This window comes from Chrysemys picta, chromosome 2 (assembly GCF_011386835.1).
Source record: "Chrysemys picta bellii isolate R12L10 chromosome 2, ASM1138683v2, whole genome shotgun sequence".
NCBI lineage: Eukaryota > Metazoa > Chordata > Testudines > Emydidae > Chrysemys > Chrysemys picta.
The window spans coordinates 50257236-50280102 of NC_088792.1; the positions used below are offsets into that span (position 1 = coordinate 50257236).

Here is a 22867-nt window from a genome sequence, read left to right on the forward strand (position 1 = left end):
TTGTGATCACTACTATGGACTGGCTAACAATTGTGCATATCATATTATAGTTATTTGTTACCCCCTTGCTCAACCCTCACCCTGGACTGCTCATGTGTTTCATTCTCATGTCTTGGTTTTAGACATAAAGCTCTTTGGAGCAGGAACTGTCATTATGTTGATCCGCACAATGGTTGTGGCATTCAGGCACTATGACAATACAGAAGTTAAATCACTCTGGATCAAAATATTATTTTGTAATTAGTGTGGCCTATCAGAGGGGTCCTACGCTGGTAGCTATAAGAAAAATGTCAACATTTCTCAATAGTTATTGCACAGTGTTGCCTAGGGTATAGTAGTAATTTCCTATTATAAGGATGGAGAAATAATGCAGTAAATGAGAATCAGTACTGCCTTTTTAATAGCAACCGCTGTTTTTTATGGACACACACACACACATCATATATAAGAACTATCCCATCCCTACCTTGGAATAAAATCCCATCAAGGTGTCACTTTCTCCCAATCACTCCTAATCTTTGAAATGGAACTATTAAGTCTTTAATAATTTGCCTGGTAAGCTGTTCAGAAAACCCCTTGTGTCCTTGACCCTCACAAGCTGCATGTTACTATGTATACCTCCCCACCCACACTTTTTTGGTTTTGCTTAGTGGCACCTAGGGGGCACTGTCCAAACACATATTAAAGAAGAGCCCTTCCCTGAGGAAGATAAGAATCTAAATAGACAAGATACACAAAGGGTGAGAGAAAGGAAGCAGCATTATCCTCATTTCATATATGGGCAACTGAGATTAAGTGATTTGCCCGCGGTAACATAGACAGAACCAGACACTGAACCTGAGATGTACCGAGTTCCAGTCAAGGGTCTTAAACAACCTTAGTCTCTTCAAAAGTCATGTTTTACAAATACCAAAAAATCAAAAGAGTATCACTATACATACCCTTACACTGGCCATCTCCTTTCCTATCTACTAGGTTCTAGAGAGGTCAACTCCGTCCCAGATTACCGAAAGCCAGGCTTGAAAAATGTGCCAATCAGCTAGGAGGCAAGATAGACTTTAAGACATGTTTTCGTAGGAGCACTTGAGGGGAAGCATTTTGGTGAGAACAGAGCTCGTTCAAAAATTTCAGACAGAAAGTTTATTTTTTGAAAAGTGTCTTTTTAAAAAAAATGAAAGATTTAATGATTTTTTTTAAATTCCACTAATTTTTCACATTTTACTCAAAATATTTCATTTACTGAAAACCAGGATTTTTCAGTAAACTGATTATTGAAAATCCAGGGGCTCAGTAGATGAAAAGTCTTGATAACCATTTTGATAAAGTTTTGGCTAAAAAGAACAGTTAATTTTTTTGGGGGGGGGAGAGCCATTTCAAATTATGTAAAATGGAAGTTGCTTCACGTTTTTTCATAAAGTTCTTTTTCTATTTTTCAACCAGCTCTAGGGGAGATACCCAGACCAGCCAGATCTTGACTTAACTTGCTTGTCCCTTCCCAGTTCCTGAGACGGGTGATCCACTTATCTCCTGACTGGCAGGAAGGTGGAGAGCTCTACTCTTTCACCAACTACTGCTCACCCTCTTCCTGTCTGTGCTATCTATAGAGAGGTGTGGATAGCATTATCCAGCAATGGGCATCGCATGCAGTACATGTACATTTGCCACTGAAAATGTGCAGCACACCTGTGATCACTACCACTTGGCTCACTCTGCTTATGACTGGACATTCATAAGCCCGGCAAAGGAGCCAGACTCATACTGACAAGTAGTGTGCATCTCCTTTGAGGGGTAGTTATTCTAGCTCTGGTTAAAAGTTTTTAGTTTGGATAGTCTAAACGGCCAAGTTGCCACGCTGCAATCTCAAACACTTAAAGCTTCCTCAATGCCCATATGTAGCAAAAACTGGGGAACAAGCTCCCTCAGACATTCACATTAAACAATCCATAAATGGAATTGCAATTAGTCTGATCAAACAGAGCAAAGTAGATTCCTGCTTGAATAACTTCTGAGACAAACAGATACAAGTTATTGAGATTTCTTCACCCTAATTTTTTAACAACATGGCTAAACAGAAAATGATGGTTTATTTACAAAGCTCTGACCAGTTTTGCAATGGAAAAACAGTAGATTTTTTATTTTCCACTTTACAGGTAAAACTGTTCTTCAGAAGCCTCGCCAAGAAATCAAAGTGGAGCCTACTTGATTGGTGTCATAAAAGCAATTAAGTTACAGCCCTGTCAAATATGTTAACATCTGGCTCTGCCTGCTGTACTTTTGTCTATTTTGACTACTAGTGGTATCATTTAATGATTTACAGACCTTCCATGCCTTAAGGCATGGTAGCTGTATTAAAACTGTAATCCATTATTTCTTGGTAATGTCACATTATAAGTATCTTCCCATTTCTACTAGATAACTGGATCTGAAGTCCTGATTTGGATTTAAGATTTTAGTTTTTTGGATCTGTACTGGTTAACACTAAAAACTTCAGCTTCCTTTAAAAGGAGGATTGGAAAGTACAGTGCAGTTAAAGGTAATTTAAAACATTATATTTTTGGGGCTATAAAATATCTTGTCAATACAATAAACTTTCACATAGTAGTAAAACCATGTTTTAAATATTTAAAATGTCGAGAACATTAAGCACATTCAATGAAAAAATGGGATTTTATAGTCCAAAAGGATTGTATGCTTTAGGTTTTGAAAAATCTCACTAAAACCATGCTGCCCCTCCCCCAGATTGTTTTATGATCTGTAAAAATTCTATTGGAAAACATCAGCCTCTCTGATTTGTCACAGGGAATATGCCTTGGAAAATATACATTAAATGAACAAGCCTATAATAAGAATATATATACTGCAGAGAAATTATCACTTGGAACAGGTATTTTGTGTGTGTACATGATCATGCCCTACATACTTTAAGAAAAGCCATTTTAAACAGATGGGGTGGGTGAAAGATTCAGTGAACTAGTGGGAGAAAATCCAAAACTACAAAGAAAGGTAGCTTGGAATTCCTCATCTGGTCTGGAGGGTGGAAGGATAAATATACACCACAGACTCTCCCTCCCTAATAAGACGACTTTCTGCTACAACAACCTGGATAGAATATTATGTTACTTTATACTGCCACCACTCTTCAACGCAACACCTAAAACTAAGGTTGGATGAACAATTAATTGGAAACAATTCAAATGTAACAGTTTTAAAGCACACCTGGCTTTACCAAACAGTACCTCTCAAATTAAATTTGAGTATGAATCTAGATATATGTACAAGAGGTTAATGTTTTATATATAATTAAAATGTATTCATACACAATAAGTCATAGAAGAAGGCCATACTCTTAACAGCCAAATTTAAGTTAAGGGACTTTTAAGCAAGTTAATAAATAGGCAGCTTTAATTTCAATTGTCAATGAAAATAAAGTTGGATCTTCCCCAGTTCCTCCTTAAACCAGAAAAGTGAATCTTGGGTTTTTATATGCATGTGCAACTCCCACTGACACTAATGGAAGTTATATGCATGTATCGATGGGAGAATAGACCTCTTAGAGTTAATCTGTTAAGAGTTCAAAAAAGTGTACTCAGTTTCCTTTCAAAGTTAATATCAGCAATCATAAAGAACACCATTATTTCTCTAACAACCTTAATACACTGTACTAGAACTTTTAGCATTAAGAAGAATGAGACTGTTCTATTTTCTCTCTGACACGCACTTTTTTTCCCCCGGCATATAGCTCTGAGTTTCTTTTTATCCATAACCTAGATTTCTCAGCCAAATATAATAAATTTATCAGTTTTAAGTTTCTGCACACGGAAAACAGAAATGGCACCTCCAGTTTCCTTTAGTCTACAATCTTGCAAGAGTTTCTGGATTCTTGCAGGCAAGACATCCAGGAAGGTTCTGGTAGTTGCAATCCTCCAGCTCTGTGCCTTGATTACAATATGCTAGAGAGAGAACACAACTCACAGGACAGCACTGGACTCATCTTTATTATCTTCAAAAACAAAAGCAATGTTGTAAGTAACAGTATTAAGAATCTGCAGTGGGATTGATTATTTGTCACAACTTCCATGGAATGTTAGTGCATTTACCTTTTATAAATTATTGCTAACAAGAATTTTGCACACTTTCTAGTTAAGCAAACCCTAAAATCCTATAACATCTAATTTTTATGTTCCATGGGAGAGCGGAGATTATCCAAGCAGGTCCAGTATGTCTCAGCTTTATTATTATAAACATAAAACCTCTAGAAATATATATCTAAATCTATCTCAACAACTTAAATAAAAACAAGTCTGTACGGGAGCTGTAATCATACTGTGCTACGTGATTTAAAATCAGCTAATAGTGAGGAGACACAGATGCTATGTGGGGAAAGACTGTGTGTACTTAAGGGAAGAACAACATTTTGCTTTGTAGTGCTTCTTAAAAAGTATCAGGCTACTGATTTATATGGGTGTTTATCTCAATGCAAGTAGTTTAGAGGTTTTGAATAGGTATTTATTTTAAGTCATACTGCTTATTTTTCCTACTCTTTGTAACAATCCAGTGACCAACTGTTTGTATTTTTTATGTACATTTTATTTTCAGTACTTGAATGTCTGTCCCTACTTCCAGAGTGAACACAAGTTACTCATTTTGCCATCACTCCATTTACAAAGAAAACTAATATTTACGCAAGCAAGCAGAATATTCATCTCAATGTTTTATGACACAGATGTCTTCTTAAAAAAAGTCAGTCTTACTTTAAATCACAATGCAACTGGAGTTTTTACTCTGTGATTATGATCCAAACGAGACAACGATTCGTGTTACTGTATCAACACGATATCAAAAACATTACTTAATGTCTTAACCAGTAACAGCCCTAAGTGGCTATGTGCAATATTAATAACCATTTTTCAAAATTGGCTTTCTACATTTTGTTGGTCCCTCTTTCCCTTTCAGTCAATACTGTGGTATATCATTAAACCAGGATGGCCTCAGACGCCAGTAGCTTTCACTGGAACAGTTACCCATGTGAAATAACTTGAAAGTTGGGAAGAAAAATGTTCTCTTTTGAAAGCTTTAACATTATTACTACTACAAAAGGAGCTCAGCCTCTGTCACCCTATACCTAGCCATAAACTCGTCCTCTTATCATGGTCTTCTTGCAGGTAGCCACAATATTAGGACAATTTCATGTAACATGTTTTTGCATTTTTAAAGTTGAGGAAATTAACCTATATTTTCTGCATAGGTCTTTAGCAGATCTGAATACCAGCCCCACAGTATCATTGGACACTTTACTACATCTTGGAAATGAAGATTTGTAGTATTATAATAGTGTAAGGGACTATAAAGAATTCTCATAAACCACAAATGAAGAAAGGAGTACCAAATAGGTAGGAATCACATCTCTTCATGGCTGTCAAGCACCAGGCAAATTACTGCATTAAATATACATTAATAAATTATAATAAATAATAGCAGCAGTTTGACCTTATAATAGTAGAATTCCTTATAAGTGAGGAAGCAGAATTTAGAACTTCTGATTCAATAGAGTGATTTACACTTCAACCCTCCTTAAACCACTATATCAAAATAATCTATAAAGGTCACAGTTTTCTTTTAATTGTGTTCTAGGAAATTTTTTTATTTTCTTTTAATTTTAGATAAACTACCACTTTCATCTTCACATAATAAAAGCTATGAAACAGGCTGTTAGCTGAACTAAATACCATGAGGTCATGAAGCAAAGATCTTTCTGCATTTTTTTGCAGGGGAGAAAACAGTTTACAAAACAGAAAAAGGCTTGTTCAATGAAACAAGCAGCTTTGGTTACAAGTGCAAAAGTCAGCCATGTGTACTAATTCTCAGTAATTATGATGCAAGGTGAGCTCCCCAGGGACTTAAAAGTCAACGCCTAGCAATGGTTGGGCGAACAGCGGAGTGGAACTGCTCATGTGATACTGAACCCTTGAAAGCCCTTTGTATTCCCAAAGAGACAAATATATCTACAGAGCTGCTTGGTCCTCCCACTGTGCTCAGAACTGGAATAAAAATAAATACCCAAGTTTATTAGATGAAAAAGTGTAGACATTCCTGCTTAATCAAATACTCCAGACCTAGGAGATCAGAGAAGGTGACCAATATTTTTAAATGTAAATTTATCACCCATTTGTAGTTGAGATCTGAGCATGGGGAGTGGGAAGCTGATCTGACAGCTTCCCCCTTCAAAATTCATCTTAATTGGCTGCCCTCCTTTAGGAGCAATTCTGATATTCTTGGAATCCTGTAAACTTCTGTAGGATAATGATTAACAATAAGCCATAACAGAGTCTTGACATACAATATACCACTGTCTGATTGCCTCCCACATGGGAGATTATCAATGTTTTAAGTAGACGTAAAAGACAAGGGTGGACTTTTCCAAAGAACTCACTCTGCTCCCATTGAAGCCAATAACTAGGCATCACTTCTAAAGACAATCTGTGCTGTACGTTTGAAGTGTATGCACAAATACAAAAAAATGAGACCACCTGCAGGAAGACAATACAAGTCACAACCTATCTACCTGGAACTAAACTGTACCCTTAAGTGAAACACTTCAATTAAAGAAAACTCAAGGCACTCTGCCACCACATCTCTTACCAGAACTTTATGCACAATCTCAATTAACTTTATATTTCAAATACCAACTGGGATAATCCAACATTTACAGCATATTTAAAATAAGTCCCAAGCAATCTTCCTCTTAAAGCAGATCCTTAGTTTACAATGAACTATTGAAAAAGGCTTGCTGCAGCAGTCTCATAAATGATAGGTTACAGTGAAAGAACTAGTGTTATCTGCACTACATAAAAAAATTCAGATTGCCAATAAAACAAATCTAGGTTAATTTAGTGCATTTTCATGTTGAAAAGATGCATTGAATTCTATATGACATATGCACACAACTAAAAATTTTCGAAATGGGAGGGGCAAACATTTTTGTATCCACAAGTACTTTATTGCATTTTCCCTTCAGTTAGTGTGTGCTTTTATTTGGGTCTTTACAGGCCCACATTCTTTTTTCTTTTTTTCTTTTTGAATGCTCCTAAAGTTACAGAACAAGGGGATCCTACCTGGCAGTCTACGACAGGTCAGTGATCAAACAGAAGCAGTAGTCAGACAGCAGCCAAATCCTGCCTCATCCCATGAGAATTACAGAAAGCCAGGACTTCTCAGTCTGTACTACACTCAAACAACTTCACCCTGAGGCTCAGATAATCATAACGTGCTCTTTGCAAGCACATACAACATGAATCTCTGCACTACTGATGTTAAGATAGAATTCTTTGTTTTTAAGTTGTTCAACATAATTTTCAGCACAGATAGAAACTGCTTTAAAATGTGACCTCATTGTCTTGTGACAGCAGAAACTACGTTAGATTGAAAATATACCAGCACTGCTCTGCCCCAGTGATCAAAGCCAGTTTAAATAAACAGTGTTCTTTATCTTTAAAGTGCACTAGTCTTTGAACAAGAGTTCATTTTACTTAAAGTATTTATATTCGCTTGAACAAAATCAATACACCAGATAAAGTGAGATATAGTATGACTAGATAGAACTAAACTAAAGTGTAAAATATGCAGAATGAGATAGATTATTCACTAAAATACTATTCTGTGCAAGGAAAACAGTCTTCTAAACTATGGTGGGTTTTAAATACAGCCTACATTCAGGAATGCATTATGCAGTAGTTAACATTACACAGCCTACGTCTCCTATGAACGCAAGGAAGCATGAGTAGTTTTTGCCATTTACAAAGCCAGTATCACTGCAAAAAGTGAAAATTAGTGGGCGCGATACAAGATCAGGAAAAAAAAGTGACATCGCACAGTGGGTGCCACAATGAAATAATGCACTAATTATTAACTTCTGGAAAGGTTAGCATGAATCCTATTTAGGCCATAAGCTGCAGCCAATGTGCCTTTTATTAAGGAAACAATTCTAAGATGTGAAGAATTATACAAATTAGTTAAAAGGCAAGAAGCATAGAAATGTTTACCCTTCCACATCAAGAACTGGACTATCTAGGAAAGAACTGAGTTGCTCTAGTAGATTCTGTCCTTGTACTGGATCTGCGGTTAAACAGAAACCTTAGTCCACAAATTTAATCTTATGTAGTATATTTTAATCTCTCCCAAACGCAGGAAATGTAAAGAAGATACTTACACAACCGCCAGCAAGAATTTCTGCTGCCAGTGGGACAGAACGATCTTTGTTCATAAATTTGTCTCTCACAAAATCATTAACCTTAAAAACAAGGATTTATGAAAGCTGATAAATAAGGAGTGAGAAGCACACAGTAATTACAAATTTTCTGCAATTAAAAATGCTAATAAATCCAGATGTTACATCTATCAAGCTAAACAGTCATAGATATTAAATAAAATCTTATGTAGTATATGAAATATTGTAAAGCTGGCTGTAGTACTGTTCTTTCAAATAAACACATTATTTTAAAGATATATGAAATAATCATAAGTTTCCATAAGAGTCTCCAAAATGGTAATTGAAAGCTGATTTAAAATTGGATTTCAAGATGCAATACATTTTATAGCAATGTTAGCTTAATGAAAAAGAAACATTATCACTGGCTTTTGTGTATAAACAATGCATTATGATTAGGTTATAATGAGAAATTCTTTAATGCCTTCAAAATATTCAGAAAATCTAAAATTACATGAGCTAAAGAGCAAGTAATGTACATAATAGGAATACATGCAAACAGGTTCCTTTCATATCAGAGTTCCATTGTGTGCCAGCATTCTTTTATATTAATCTAGGAATTAAACACAACTGCTGCGGGGGGAAAAATCGTATTCCTTTGTGAGAAGAAACAAAATCAAGGTCTGGGCTACTTCAAAACAGAGGAGTAAAACTAGTGGGTTAGGGAGACTTTGTACATTTTGAATCAAGCCCCCAAATGATAGGTTTAAATCAGCCCCTTTTCAGAAATACAAGTAAGCTGCTTGTACACCACTTGCAGTGCCATGGTTGAGATCTGAGCAATTGTCAGACCCTTTGGAAGTAAAACCTCATCTAACAAAAAACATGGAATATGGTCTAACACACTGAAGCACAAAAACCCTACGTCTCCTCATTGGAAATTCAGACATACAAATCATGGCTAAAGGCTAGAACCCTCACTTTCAGACTTACAGTAAGTTTTATGGCCTTCTCTGGGGCTACTCCCAATAATTGTGGTAAAAGACCTGTAAACACACAAAGAGAGCTTAAATGTATTAAATAGCTTAGTATTAGCTAAACAAATCAACGGCTATATGCAAAGATCACCACACAGAAACTAGGGCAATTTTTTAGGCAATTTTCTGCTATTACATTTAATGAGTACTTAAACATTCCATTTCAAGAACAAACTTCTTACTGCCACATGAAGTCAAAGCAACTTCCTATCCATATATTAGTTACTTTGCACTTAAACTAATATTAGTGATTTAAGAATTTTATATACCAAGACAGGTTTACCAAAATAATACTGTATTCTGTTCTACACATCAAAATTTGTTCTGTTATTTCTTCAGACAAAAGTTAAGGTAGTTCAGCAGTGTGAAACAAGTTATCTGCATTTCAAAATCAAGAGAATAAAGCATTTTGCTGGCATGAAACAATAGCATTAGGTGGAATGACCTAAGGGGATATGAAAGAAAGTAATGCAAAACAGCCAAACATGTACAACTGCATTCTTAAGTGAAGCACTTTGTCTAGAGCACTAATTCTCCAAAGCTTAGACACTGGAAGTTATATTATTTAGCTATGAGTATGTGGAATTTCTGATTTCTCTTAACAGAGCTGCACTATACAGTTGGAACTGAGAGTCTCTGGTCAGCACAGCTTTGTTGAATTAAAGTGAACAATCTATTTTTGTAAAAGTTCAGCTGAAATGATCTAAAGAAGATACAGAACCTTACAGAAGGGATGTGGGGATAGAATGCTGCCTCAAGTGCAGCACTGTGCACAGTGAGAAGGGGGTATGATTTATGGCACTATTTACATATGTGAGAAGTAACCCTGTGAGCAAGAGTTGCAGGAGCAGGCCTTAAGTATTTCAATAATGTACACAGTACTTCAGGGAAAATTACACTAAATCTAACATTTGCAATTCTCATATTTGGATGAAGAGGCTACAACTATAGTTCTATGTCTAAGGAGCCTGCTTCCCAAAGGGCCTTTTTTGCCACCAAACTGGATGTTTGGATGACAAAGAGGATAAAAAATACATTAATCTGACCCACAGATTTTTTTTTTTATTTTTTTTCTGTCTTGCTCCAACCCTCCAGCATTTCTGGTTGATATTGACATTTGCTGAGAACAGTATCATTTGGCTTGTTGTTTCAGAAGCAGTCAAACTATATTCTGCTTTTCAAGAAATAGTGTGTATTTATTAATTATGTGCGTCATTACAAGCACACACGTACATTTCTCCACCCAAAACAATTATGTTAAAACAGCATTACAATTACATTGCTGAACCGTCAAACGAAAGAAAATTCCAATGGTGCAACTGCACGTACAGCTGGCTGAAAACGGGGGAAATTTTGCTAAGGAAAATTGTCCACATTTGGCTGAAGAATTTTAAATTTTGAAAATTTTCAATTAGTTTTAGTTGCATGTGCAACCTTAACTCTGCGTTCCATGCAAATACAACTCTGATATAGTGTGATTATGTAATTAATGACTACTTTTTCCATAGACCCCTGTCTCATTCAGCCAGTTGTGCGCAATGAATGAGGCAGGGACACATACTGAATAAGACTGAATTCTAACAATCCGTGCCTTATTTTGAACCTAATTCTATTTGCAATCATCACGTTATAAATCTAAAGTAAAACTGAATTTACACCAGCATAACAGAGTATAGCTGGGATATAACAGACAGTGAATGCACACTTCACACACTTCACCTCAAGCCCAATGAAATCAACAGAAAAACTCCCATGGGCTTTGATAGACATGTGCAGTGACAAAATATTGGGAGATGGTTAATTTAAAGAAATTGTATACATATTCAGTGTCCATTTTTTGGAAGCGTTATAATTAGGCCAAATCAAACTGATTTTCACTGGACAGATTTGGGAATGGTCACTTTGTCATATTTTTTCTACACCAATTGTTCAAGGTAGTAAAGGTACTCAAAGTAGCAAAACTGTGTTTATCCTGGCAAAAGTCATTTCTTCCTATCTGCCTTCTTCTGCACTCAAAAAACCCAGCTGAACTGTTTTCACTAAAGCTTTCCACAAAAATTTACCTCAGAGAGGAAGTTTCAACGCAGAAAGTGAAAATTATAAAACATCTAAAAAACAACCTTCATAGTATGAAAATATTTAGGCAATTTTAATTAGATGTGTTGCTGTGTGTGCCACCTATAAAATATTATATATAATAAAGAGAAATGCTACATAATAGAGTTTCCCCATACAATCTATGCACATCTTAGGTTTCTGACCTCACATCTCATCTTCACATTATACTAGGGCTCTGAAAGAAGGCAAAGATGGATACGGTAAAAATGTAGTATTGCAAATTAAATTAAGAGCTTTAATCAGAGAAACAATTTTCAAATCAGTATATATCAAATCAGCACCATAAACTGTTTCTGCTTCATTTCAGTAGTGGGGGAGACAGGTCTTATTCATCAAAAATATATTATAGATTTGTGTGGATGATCAGATCTTGGTTTCACACCACGCTTTATTTTTATTTTTTTTGTATCAGGTAACTACACCACACAAACAAGTGAATAGATGAGAAGAGCTGTTGCTCAATCTATGTAAAATGCTTGAAACCCTTATGACACACAATGCAATTGAACACTGCAAACTTTCCTGTTACATTATTTACACAGGAAAACAGACAATATGAGAGTACTACCACTCCATAAATTGGTACCCAAATGCAAGTTTCCAGAAAATGAAGTTTCTATCATAGCAATCTCATTTCATTAGTAGTATGAGACACATGTAAATTCATACGGTAACTAAAAGGAGTGATTAAAGTCTATAGATTATGAGGAGTTAGGGGTATCATGGCACTGGAGGTGCCATCTTCGGAATTAAGAGAAAAATGAAGTCCGTATCATTTGTGGTCAAATATCCCAGGTCTCTCCCCTCACCTCAGTAGAAGGGGTATTTCCACACTGACACATTAGAAAGTTACAAAAAGCATGTACTGGTGTTTATACTGTGCTCATGATCACGGGTATCTAGGTGCCTTCCAAGTGACACCATTCCAAATATCTCTAGGACCAAATTCTCTTTAAAGAAAATCTAATGCTCTCTTTACATCCACAAGATGGTGTAATTTACCCTTATCTGAAATTAGTGGTTTAAGACATGGTATTTCTGCTCTTTTAAAAATTGGAGTGGAAATAAAAAAAAAAACTCTGTTCCCTCCAGTGAAAGGAAAAATGTGATCTGTTTAAAAAATATCCCAAGTAGGGTCTGGAAGACCTGCCGCTTACTTGTCGACACTGCAGTGCAGAGTGTTTAATGCCCAACTATCTCAATTCTGAATAACTGCACTGTTAACAGAGTTCTTCAGATTACTGAAGTTTCCATTGCTAACAAACATGTTACAATAAAGAGCCTCAGTTATTGAACAGTGGCACATATGTGCTACTTTAACCTTAAATACTGAATTTATAGGGAACTACAGACAGTAGCATGAAGTGACATGGGAAGTTTTTTTGTCAAAGTAACCACAGTGCTATATACCAGGTGAATGTACTAATCTGTAAATTAGTCCCTCAAATTCTTGTCATCCCCCTCAGCATCCAAACTTAACTGGAACCTCTTCAACCTCCCCTCTGCTGCCAAACTTTCCCAGTGTCCTTTTGTCATACACCTGGCAATCAGGCAGCAGCCCAACAACCACTGCAAGTAGCTAGAGGGAGTTCCAAATCCTTTAATAAATTCCATCTATATTAGTCTTTAAAAAGAGAAGTTACACCAGAGCAAACTTTAAACAAAGCATTTGTACAAAATGCAGTTTAGTCTGCCAGCAAATTGCCTCTACAATGACTGTGTTGTTCAAAATAATCCAGTTTCTCCTCCTGTTTAATCCTGAAATGAGATCATAATCCTGTGTTTAGGGCATTAACACTGTCAAACTGATTGCAAATTCACTGATTCAGAATATACTTCAAGATAAAGGGGAAGATGGGCTGTGGTGGAGGAAGCTCATAAACCCAATATTACTTGCCCGAAAACTGCCAAAAGGAGCAAGACAGGACAATGTACAAACAACGTGATGAGCAAAAGGAGTTTATCTTTATGCAGGACATGTGTGATTTCCCTAATCTGAAATCCCTCTGTGTTAGAGCCGTTTATACAATTCTTCAGAAGACGATATAATGGAATTCTCATCGCATCCTGATGGCGCCAATTTGCTATTTTGGAAATGCAGGTAAAGCAGCTGGACACTAGGAAATTAAATTATGTTTTTCATCTAATAGTTGGGCATTTTCTAAGGTTTTGGTTGCGAGAAACCTCTAGCAAGAAGAAAATATCTGTCAGCGCTCTACTAAATTACTAGATTTGCTCAAAAAAACATGTAGCACATTTAGCTACAGAATCATTAAATATACTTTGTGTTTAATCTACATAATCTGTGTTTTATAGAGGAATTAGTCAACCAACATCCAATAATTCAAAGCACATGTTACAGCAGTGGTGCCCAAACTTGTCCTGTCGCGCTCCCCTCTGTACCCTCCTCCCATACAAGTAATGGAATCTGTCCGTGCCCCCCCCCCCCCATTACTGCACAGCCAAGGATTCCTCAGCAGAGGAGTGAGGGCAGAACTGGGGCTACAGGCAGAGCTGGCCTGCGGATGGAGAGGGAATGAGAGCAGAGCTGGCCCACGGGTGAGGATGGAATAAGGGTGGGGCGGAACTGTGGCTGGGGATGGAGCTGCAACTGAATGGCGCTCTCTCCCTGTCCCTCCTCCCCCCATGGATGTTGTCTCTGGCCCCACCATACCCCCCAATCCCCGAACGTTTCTCCACACCCCTTAGGGGGGCACGCCTCGGCGAGCACTGCGTTACGGGGAGAGTGTGTAGCAACACCTATTATTAAGGTTGAGACAAGTCAGGTTTTTATTGGTATTTATTGGACCAACTTCTGTTGGAAGAAGGTACAAGCTTTCAAGCTACACAGAGCTCTTCCTCAATTCTACATGGCCACTGCACACTATTATTACGGTTGTCTAACACTTTGTATTATAACTCTCTGTTTTCAGTTGCTCATAACTTTGTCAAACTGTAATCTGTTGGACTGAAATTTTCTATGCTTCATGTCTGCCTCAGGTTGAATTTCTTACAGGAAGTCTGACCAAAAACAAGAGTTGTTTTCAGAAATGATGTTCAGTCACTACAGTATCTCGTATGCTTACTCTAAAAAGATATCCAAAATCAGCTTCAATCCAGGCTTGTATGAGGACAAAATAGGAAATGGAAGTCAGAATCTTCACTGATCTGTGTGTCAGAGGAGCAAAAACTACCGCTGGTAGTGTACTTAATATGTCTGATTCCAGAAGAAGAGAAAGTTTTTCCCGCCACTGGAAAAACTGCAGCCACTTGTATCAGTTTATGATTATCTGTAACTACCTATCCATAACCTGAAGTAATACTGTTGATGTTTTTGCTTTTTGTGTCAATACTTGAACCCAGCAGTCTGTTGGGTTCTGAGTTGGAGCCATGGCTAGCAAGATAACAGGGGCTGATGTACATAAAAGATGACAAACTGCATTCCATGGACAACTGGTGATCAATGAAGCACATGCTGATAGTCCAAAAAGAGCTGGCTGTTCACATGGTATTGGCTTTCCTTCTTGTTTTCAGCCAAAAGATACAGAACAGATGGGAGGGTGCAATAAAATGAAGAGCAGAAGTAGATGATTTGATTAACTTTTGTCAAAAATTACAAGACACGCATCATACTAAAGACTGCTAAAGGGACAAAAAAGCTTTTCTAATACTAAGTTTTCCCTGTAAGCAATTGCTGCAGTTGCCACAGCAATCCTATACAATTGTAGATGGGAGGGGAGGTGGTCCATGACATTGTGAATGAAGGGAGGAAGAGGCCCCCAAGACAATTTCTCTATTGAGATGTGCTTTGTACTATGGAAAAGTTTGCAGACCCCTGACCTAGAAGAGTTGTGACTTAATATTAGGAGCAACAAGTCTGATCAAAGACATTTAGACTACACAAGCATAAACCAGGCCCAAAATATTAGTTTTTTCCTTTTTTTATTCAAGCCCTAACAACAGGGACTGAGGAATTCAGGTTGGCAGAAAACTTTTTTTGGTATATTATTATTATATATGACATTTGGAAACTGACCTCTGTATAGTCCAAAGAAGCCTTCATAACGCAGCACTTTTTTAAAGCAATCAAAGCTGTTTTTGTACATAAGTTCTCCAACAAATGACCCGGTAGAGCGCTGGTTTTGCATTCGAGTTTTCACCAGATCAATTGGATACACTGCAGTAGCTCCAACAGCTGCAAACAAAATTTGGTGTGTGAAAAAGTGTTATTTTGCATACAATTTTTTTTTAACAGTAATAGACACATTCTATGCTTATATCTCAATAATCACTTGTGTCTTTTTCATCTACAATATAAGCTGGTTCCATAAAGGGGTGTCACAGTCCATTTTAATTAAAAGTGCATCATCATAGCCCTTCCTCATCATTAGCCTGACTCTTATGAAACCAGTTTGGTGACAAGCCAGACAGAAAAACCACCTGTAAATCTCTGATCACTTGCAGGTACAAAAGAAATTAAACAACGGGTTCCCCCTGCTCTCATTCTCTCTCATAGTTATGGCTCAAAAAGAAAGATAGGCAAGGCTTTGTCTTCCTACACTTAAAAGGGAGAAAAAGAAAAAGAAAAACAAACAGTGAAGATGCAAATTCTTGCACTTATTCATGACTAACCTCCAGCAATTGAACCCAGGGCAAACCTGTAGGCCGATTCTGCTATTTGGATGAGAATAGGGCGAGAAACATCACCTGGAGCTTTCTGCAAGGGTAGGAATTGGGGAGGGGTTGGGACAATGAGAAGAGTAAAAAAGAAAAAATTAGACTACCATTTCACTACAGTGAATCTTATAACCAGATAGATACGTGGACAGTAGATATGTGTAGAGTGAAGTCAATGTCAGATACTGCTAGGTAATCCCAGTGGTATGTTAGAAAAAAAAACCAAAAAAATAATTGAAAATTGCAGTTCCATTTTCTGTTATTGCAAAAATGTAACCTGTTATGACTGGAATGGAAAAGACAACAGCACTGGGCATTCCCAACACAATCAGATATCCCCAAAGTCAAACAGTGACCAAAATGCTTTATATATAAAGCACTGGCAGACAAATCACCATTTTCTACACCTGGAAACAATTCTACTTTGAAATTCCTGCGTGTGTTAGTATTCAAACACTGATTGGATATACATTTAAGAAATGTTCCATGTTCAGAATTGCTTTCTAGTAGCAGAAAGGAATTCAGAGAAAGTGGTAATCCTTACACTCTCCTTTCCCACCATTGCCTTCTCTAATAAGATTGGTAGATGCTCCAGGGAATAGGACAATATGGAAGTTTTAATTTCACTACTGAAATCGCCAATTTTTTCTTATTTTATTGGTTTTATCAGCTTTTTTTAATGCACTGTAATATACTTTAGTGATCTACAGCAAATAGCTTGAATTGCCTAAAAATAAATTAAATGTAGCACAGTTTACTGCAAGGTAACTGAAATTCTTCCACTCCAAGCATCAAGCAGAATCAGTGGTTCTCAACCTTTCCTGACTACTGTACCCCTTGTAGGAGTCTGATTTGTCTTGTGTACCCCCATGTTTCACCTCACTTAAAAACTATTTGCTTACAAAATCAGACATAAAAATACAAAACTGTCTCAGCACATTATTACTAAAAAATTGCTTATGTTCTCATTTTGACCATATAATTATAAAATAAATCAATTGGAATATAAATATTGCACTTACATTTCAGTGTACAGTATACAGAGCAATATAAACAAGTCATTGTCTGAATGAAATTTTAGTTTGTATTGACTTTGCTAGAGCTTTTTTGCAGCCTGCTGTAAAACTAGGCAAATCTCTAGATGAGTTTATGTACCCCTGGAAGACCACTAAGTACCCCCCCCAACGTACATGTACCCCTGGTTGAGAACCACTGAAGTAGATGACAGTAAAATAAAAGTTGGATGGGGGAAGTGAAGAGGTACTACTGACAACCAGAAGGGGGGATGATTTAAAACAGGCTTCTTGGGCATTTCCTAGCTTCTTAAAAACAGCATAACACAGAACAAAAAACACCTGAACAGACATCTGACCCCTATGCAGAAAATTTGAGAGAATGCATGAAGCAGATGTTTCCATCACTGCAGTTTTAGCTGTTCTACTGCTACCTGCCGTAGCTTACACTAATTAATACATAGTACAACACAATCACTTCTAAGCTCCCTTGCAAGATTTCTAGGAAGAGATGTCCGGCTTTTGGGAGTCAGCTAATTAGAATTCATCATAGCACATTCAATGCTTAGGCATTGCTCAAAAAAACCCAGATACTGCATTGGAGTAGTGGGGGGCACACACACATGCGCACATACACACACACACGCAGGCCTGGCTGAAGGCCTGTTAGTCCTAAAAATGTAGCCTGCATCAATTCATTGTGGTCAAACTGGCGTCTCTGCACAGACCCAAAGCTCAGAACAAAAAAAATTTAGTCTCGCAAGATACAAAGCTTGGTTTGCCTTAAACTATGTTTTTCTAAGACTATCTACACCCAAGACTGCGTCAGTTTTAAGAAAGTTGGAAAGACCCACAAAAACGTAATTACAAACTAAAATTCAAGACGCCTATGAGATTAAAAAAAAGGAGTTCCCAAGTTTCTTTTTTGCCTCACATAATGACCAAAGATCATTTTCTGATAAACCATAGTACAGTCCCACGTCTTACATTTTTCCCCATATAACTTATGAATCCTTCCACACAGCAGAGAGTCTTAGTTTTTAAGATATGATGGCACACTAAATGAAATTAGGTCTCAATTCAATATTCGCAGAATATAAAGCAAAGCAGACAGACAACGTGCTGAAGACTTGAACACGTACATCTCTTTAGAACAAGGACTGCCGTTTTCATTTAGCATGCTGGATGCCAGAACTGACATCCATACTGAAATCAGAAAGTCGTCTTTCCTCATTAAAAACTACTTTGAGGGAGATAATCAGGGAGGATTAAACTTCTTTAATAAGTGAGCATACATCTTCTTTTTGTAAGTGGTTAGATGACACTTTTACACTTTTGTTTTATCCTTACAATCAAATCTATCACACTTAGTCTCCTTACATGGCAAGAGTAAAAAACTAGCAACTGTTTTGGGAGGAAAGGGGAGGAGGGAGAGGGGATGTTTAAAGTAAAGATTCCAACAATACCCCCTGTTCTTTATGTTATGAAGTGCAAAAGAAACAAAACATGGCTAAACTCAGACAACAAGAGAGGAGCTGGGCATTGGGAGGGAGGAAGGAATAAAAGTATGCTAAAAGCATCATTACAGTTTCTTTTCTTACCTGTCTCTGAGCCTCAGCCAGATTGTAGGGCAGTGTTCCCTCTTCCAGAGGAGCAATTCTTTCAATGTCAGCTAGTGTCATGCGTCTGTGGAGATCAAGTAAACACTAAACTGAAATTTACATTAAACAGAGGGTTTTCAAACAACTGTAAGTTACCTGTACTTCCAGGCAGTATGCTAGAATATCACTCCCCCACTTCCCACTGTTTTAAAAAAAAGAGCAGAAAGAGATCATTTCTACTTACCCCCGTGGCTCATATAAATCTGCTAACTGAAACAAGATGTCAACTTCCATTGGTGTAACCTGACCAAATTTCTGAGCTGCCAGAACAAACTCCTCTACAACAGAATAAAAATATATGAGAGAGGAAAACTAATCAAACCAAAACAGAACACCCCGAGCATCCCAGAGTCACCATTCATTTTAGTATTAAACCAAGACACTGCAAAAAGTGCTCCCACCACAACGTAAGTGTATGTTTTAAATAATACATCCAGCCTGGAAATAAGAGTAGCTTTCTGGTTTTCAAACTCAGTGCTATCAGCAGGATTTAAGATATCTGACATACGGTACCAATCAGTTGTGGGTCAGAGGGGAAAAAATAACAACAAATCCAAACATCTCATGAACAAAGATGTGGAACTTTTCATGTATATGTCCCAGTAGGCCACATTAATGAAGCTTTGGTGTTGCAGAGGGAATTCTCTATAAAAGCGATTAGATAGAGCAGATAACCATCTTGTTCCAAGCTTGTAGATCAGCTTACTATGCCGCCAGTACAAGTTTATGGAATTCTTCAACTACCCTTGAAGGTCAGTTTTAATAAGCTGCCAATTTGGCACGAGTCCTAGGAAGTTTCTGAAGACTTTGAATATTTTTACATTCTCTCCTCACCCAGTTCCCTTCCCCCACAGCCATCTTCAGTTTCCTAGGACTTTCTCCTTGGCAGTAACAAAATGGAAAACCCGGAGGGTGGACTAAACAGGAGCATGAATGGTTGAACAATACTCCACAAAGAGCTGAAAACACAGGCATAAGTTTGTGTGTTTGTTTGCTTTAAAAGCATATGGATGAGTGCCCTCCCCCAAGCCAATACTCCAGGAAAACTTCCCGACTGCACAATCAGAACATTTTTACTAACCTTTAGTCACTTCCACATCTTTTCTATTTCCAGCCAGAGTACTGTAGATCTTCCTAATGAGCTCCATGTTGTTAAGGAGGGAATTAAATCCATTAAAATAGGAAAAGCTGACCTGATGGGAAGTGGTACCTCCAGCAGCCTGGAACAGAGAGAGTAAAGAAAGGGAAGGAGAGGAGATATTTTAAATGCTTTGCAACACTTTAGGATCAAGAAAATCTTTGAATAAAGCTTTGAAACAACGTTAGTTTATAACAATGACAGTAGCAAGGGATTTTTTTAAATGCAAAATAAATAGCCATATGGAAGAGTCTTATGTTACTGAAACTAATCATAACCAGAATGTAAGACTCACCCCACCCCTAGAAGCCTAAACAAATACATATGCAGGATTATAACAACATGATCAGCAGCAATTTACAAAGTTCAAGTTTCAATACTGTTTCAGTTGGACATATTTTATAAGTTGATTTATTTCTTCTATTGAGAAAATCTTAAAGCTTATAGATGCACAGAAAAACTTTATCAAAACCATTTTAAAAATGGTTAACCCAAACATTTCAATTCACACCATGTTGGTTAAATACAGTAAGTACAATCAATACAACATAATTTAAGTACAGCATTCATAACCTAGCATATTTCTGACCACTGAAAACATGAGATCTGACATGGGTGTGGGGGAGAAAAAGACACACATGAAAGCCACTGTTAGGTTGGATATGCAGAGGAAACTCTCTCTACACGGCCCTGAAGAGACCTCACACACAATAGTAGATTCACATCTAGGCACTACCACAAAGACATAGGCCAAATGAGCCCAAAATTAAGATATTCAGCACAAGACAGGAATCACTGACCAAAGGAAGGGATGGAAAGTGTAGAGTGTGATACATTTAAAATCTGAATGGAAAAGTATTTGGGGGAAAATATATCACAGGGAATAAACCCAAATTGCCACAGAATAGACTGGATGAACAAATAGAAGTCTGATCTAATTTCTATTCATTCTATAATATGGTTTGAAAAGCTTTTTCAACAGTTTCAAGTGATAATTTCCAGCTTTCACTGATCCAGATACTATACACAATTGTGAGCTATTAGTGGAACTTTAAACTAACAAAACAAACATTTCAAGAATGATTGCTCAGACAGGGGGCAATGCCTTGTTGGAATAGAGTACAATTTGCCATAACAGAACAATATGTTGGTATGACACAGACCAAGGCTTATGCTTGGGCTTTTGTGTGTGGAATTGATAGTAGGATCTATGAAGAGATACAGCCTGAGATGAGAGTCTAAGTTTGTGTATGTGGACAGTTATGTATCAAGTGATGGGCACAGGGTGCAAACAGAATAATAAATTTGGGGAAGGGACTGTCTCTAACTGTGTATGCACAATGAGGCCCTGATCTCTACGGGTATGTCTACACTACCCGCCAGATTGGCAGGTAGCGATCGATCCAGCGGGGATCGATTTGTCGTGTCTAGTCTAGACACGATAACTCGACTCCCGAGTGCTCTCCTGTGACTCCTGTACTCCAGCTTGGTGAGAGGCGCAGGAAGAGTCGATGTGGGAGTGGCAGCAGTTGACTCACCGCGGTGAAGACATCACGGTAAATTGATCTAAGTACATCGACTTCAGCTACATTATTCACGTAGCTGAAGTTGCATAACTTAGATCGATTCCCCCTCCCCCCCCCCCCAGTGTAGATCAGACAGTACAAGTAAGCTATGCACAACTTACCGCTACTAGACATTCTTCTACAAACGGTGTCAACATGTGTGGCCGGATAGTGACCATAATGTCCCTGAAGTCAATGGCAGTGACTCTTCCAGCTTGAGCATTGTCTCGCTGCACAAATGCTTGTTTTGCATGTTCCAACTGTATTTCCTGAAAATGCATTAAAACAAAGTTACATTTTGCTTTAGCTATATTTCCTGAACATGTACGTTAAAGTTAAAATCCACAGCATACCTGATGCTTTACAAAAGAGAGTTACAGGTCATCCTCCCCCCGCATAGGGACAAATAAGGTCTCCACTAATATTTTTCTACATCTCAAATACAAGATCAGGGCTCCTCTTCCCTCTCTGGGCTTGTCTATGCAGGGAACAGCCAAGAATAGCTAGTGCAATAGCTATAAGTGCAAATAACTCTTCTGCACTAACTTCCTGTGCAGACACACTTAGCATGGAACAAAAGTGTCCACACAAGGAGTGACTGCAGAATTTGGGCTTTAAATTCACACCCTAGCTTACTTCTCTCTAGCTTCCCTTTAGGTTCTGCAATTCATTTAACAGAGAAATGTAAGCAAGAGTTTCAAAAGACCAGTACAGGTATGCTCCCATTTATGTATTTCAATGTAACCAAAGGTGTCACATCTGAGAGCACTGATCAGTTTACTGTAAGTTTCACAGTAGGTAAATCAAATCTTTGTAAAATTATATTTATGTTCAGCTCCCACAAATGATCTCTGCAAGGAGGAGAATGTGAGTATTCCTTCATAAGACATCTTTATTTATTTATTTTAAAACAGAAGGTAGCTTATTTGTCAAATGCTGTAGTGAAAAAGGTTTTGTAAAATCAAACTAGAAGCCTAGTTTACAATGCTTTGCGTCACCACACCTTTGTTATTATTTCCACTGATATCAGCATTAATAGTAGATGGATATCAATCATTTGATTTACATGATAGCAGCACTCAATGTTTTCACCGTTTGTGATTCAAATGTACTCGGGAAGTGGGGGGAGAGATACATGACAAGTAATCAATCCAAAAATTACATCTTCTCCTACAGTCATCTACAACCTGTTCCAGGCAGATTTTTTTCCCTCCATTCGGTGTCAAACTAGAGGTTTTTTATGACTAAACTACACCAACAAAATCCAAATTTAGCATAGGGCAAGTTACAGATTGGGACAATGTCAAAGATTTTCGGTTGGTTTTGTAGTAAGTCTTAAACATGGTGACAGTGAAGACACAAACAGGTGGACTTGCCTGTTTAGGATTAATCCCTTTTAATGGGAAGAGGGAAAAAATGCAGACATTCTAGCAGTTACTACAATGTTATCCCTTC

At 37.4% G+C, this 22867-nt stretch overlaps 1 protein-coding gene across 2 annotated transcripts in view; it reads right to left on the minus strand.

The window, feature by feature from the left end:
- The window catches only part of SLC25A13 (solute carrier family 25 member 13), a 128680-nt gene that overhangs the window by 25493 nt on the left and 80320 nt on the right, over positions 1-22867 (minus strand). For both annotated transcript variants that reach the window (XM_005299861.5, XM_042856932.2), the window contains 8 exons: positions 21535-21681; positions 19791-19929; positions 18894-18987; positions 18650-18734; positions 15991-16075; positions 15395-15553; positions 9197-9249; positions 8207-8287 (listed from right to left, as the gene is read on the minus strand). In XM_005299861.5, the coding sequence (XP_005299918.1) occupies positions 8207-8287; positions 9197-9249; positions 15395-15553; positions 15991-16075; positions 18650-18734; positions 18894-18987; positions 19791-19929; positions 21535-21681 (843 nt within the window). The remainder of the gene's footprint in view (positions 1-8206; positions 8288-9196; positions 9250-15394; positions 15554-15990; positions 16076-18649; positions 18735-18893; positions 18988-19790; positions 19930-21534; positions 21682-22867) is intronic.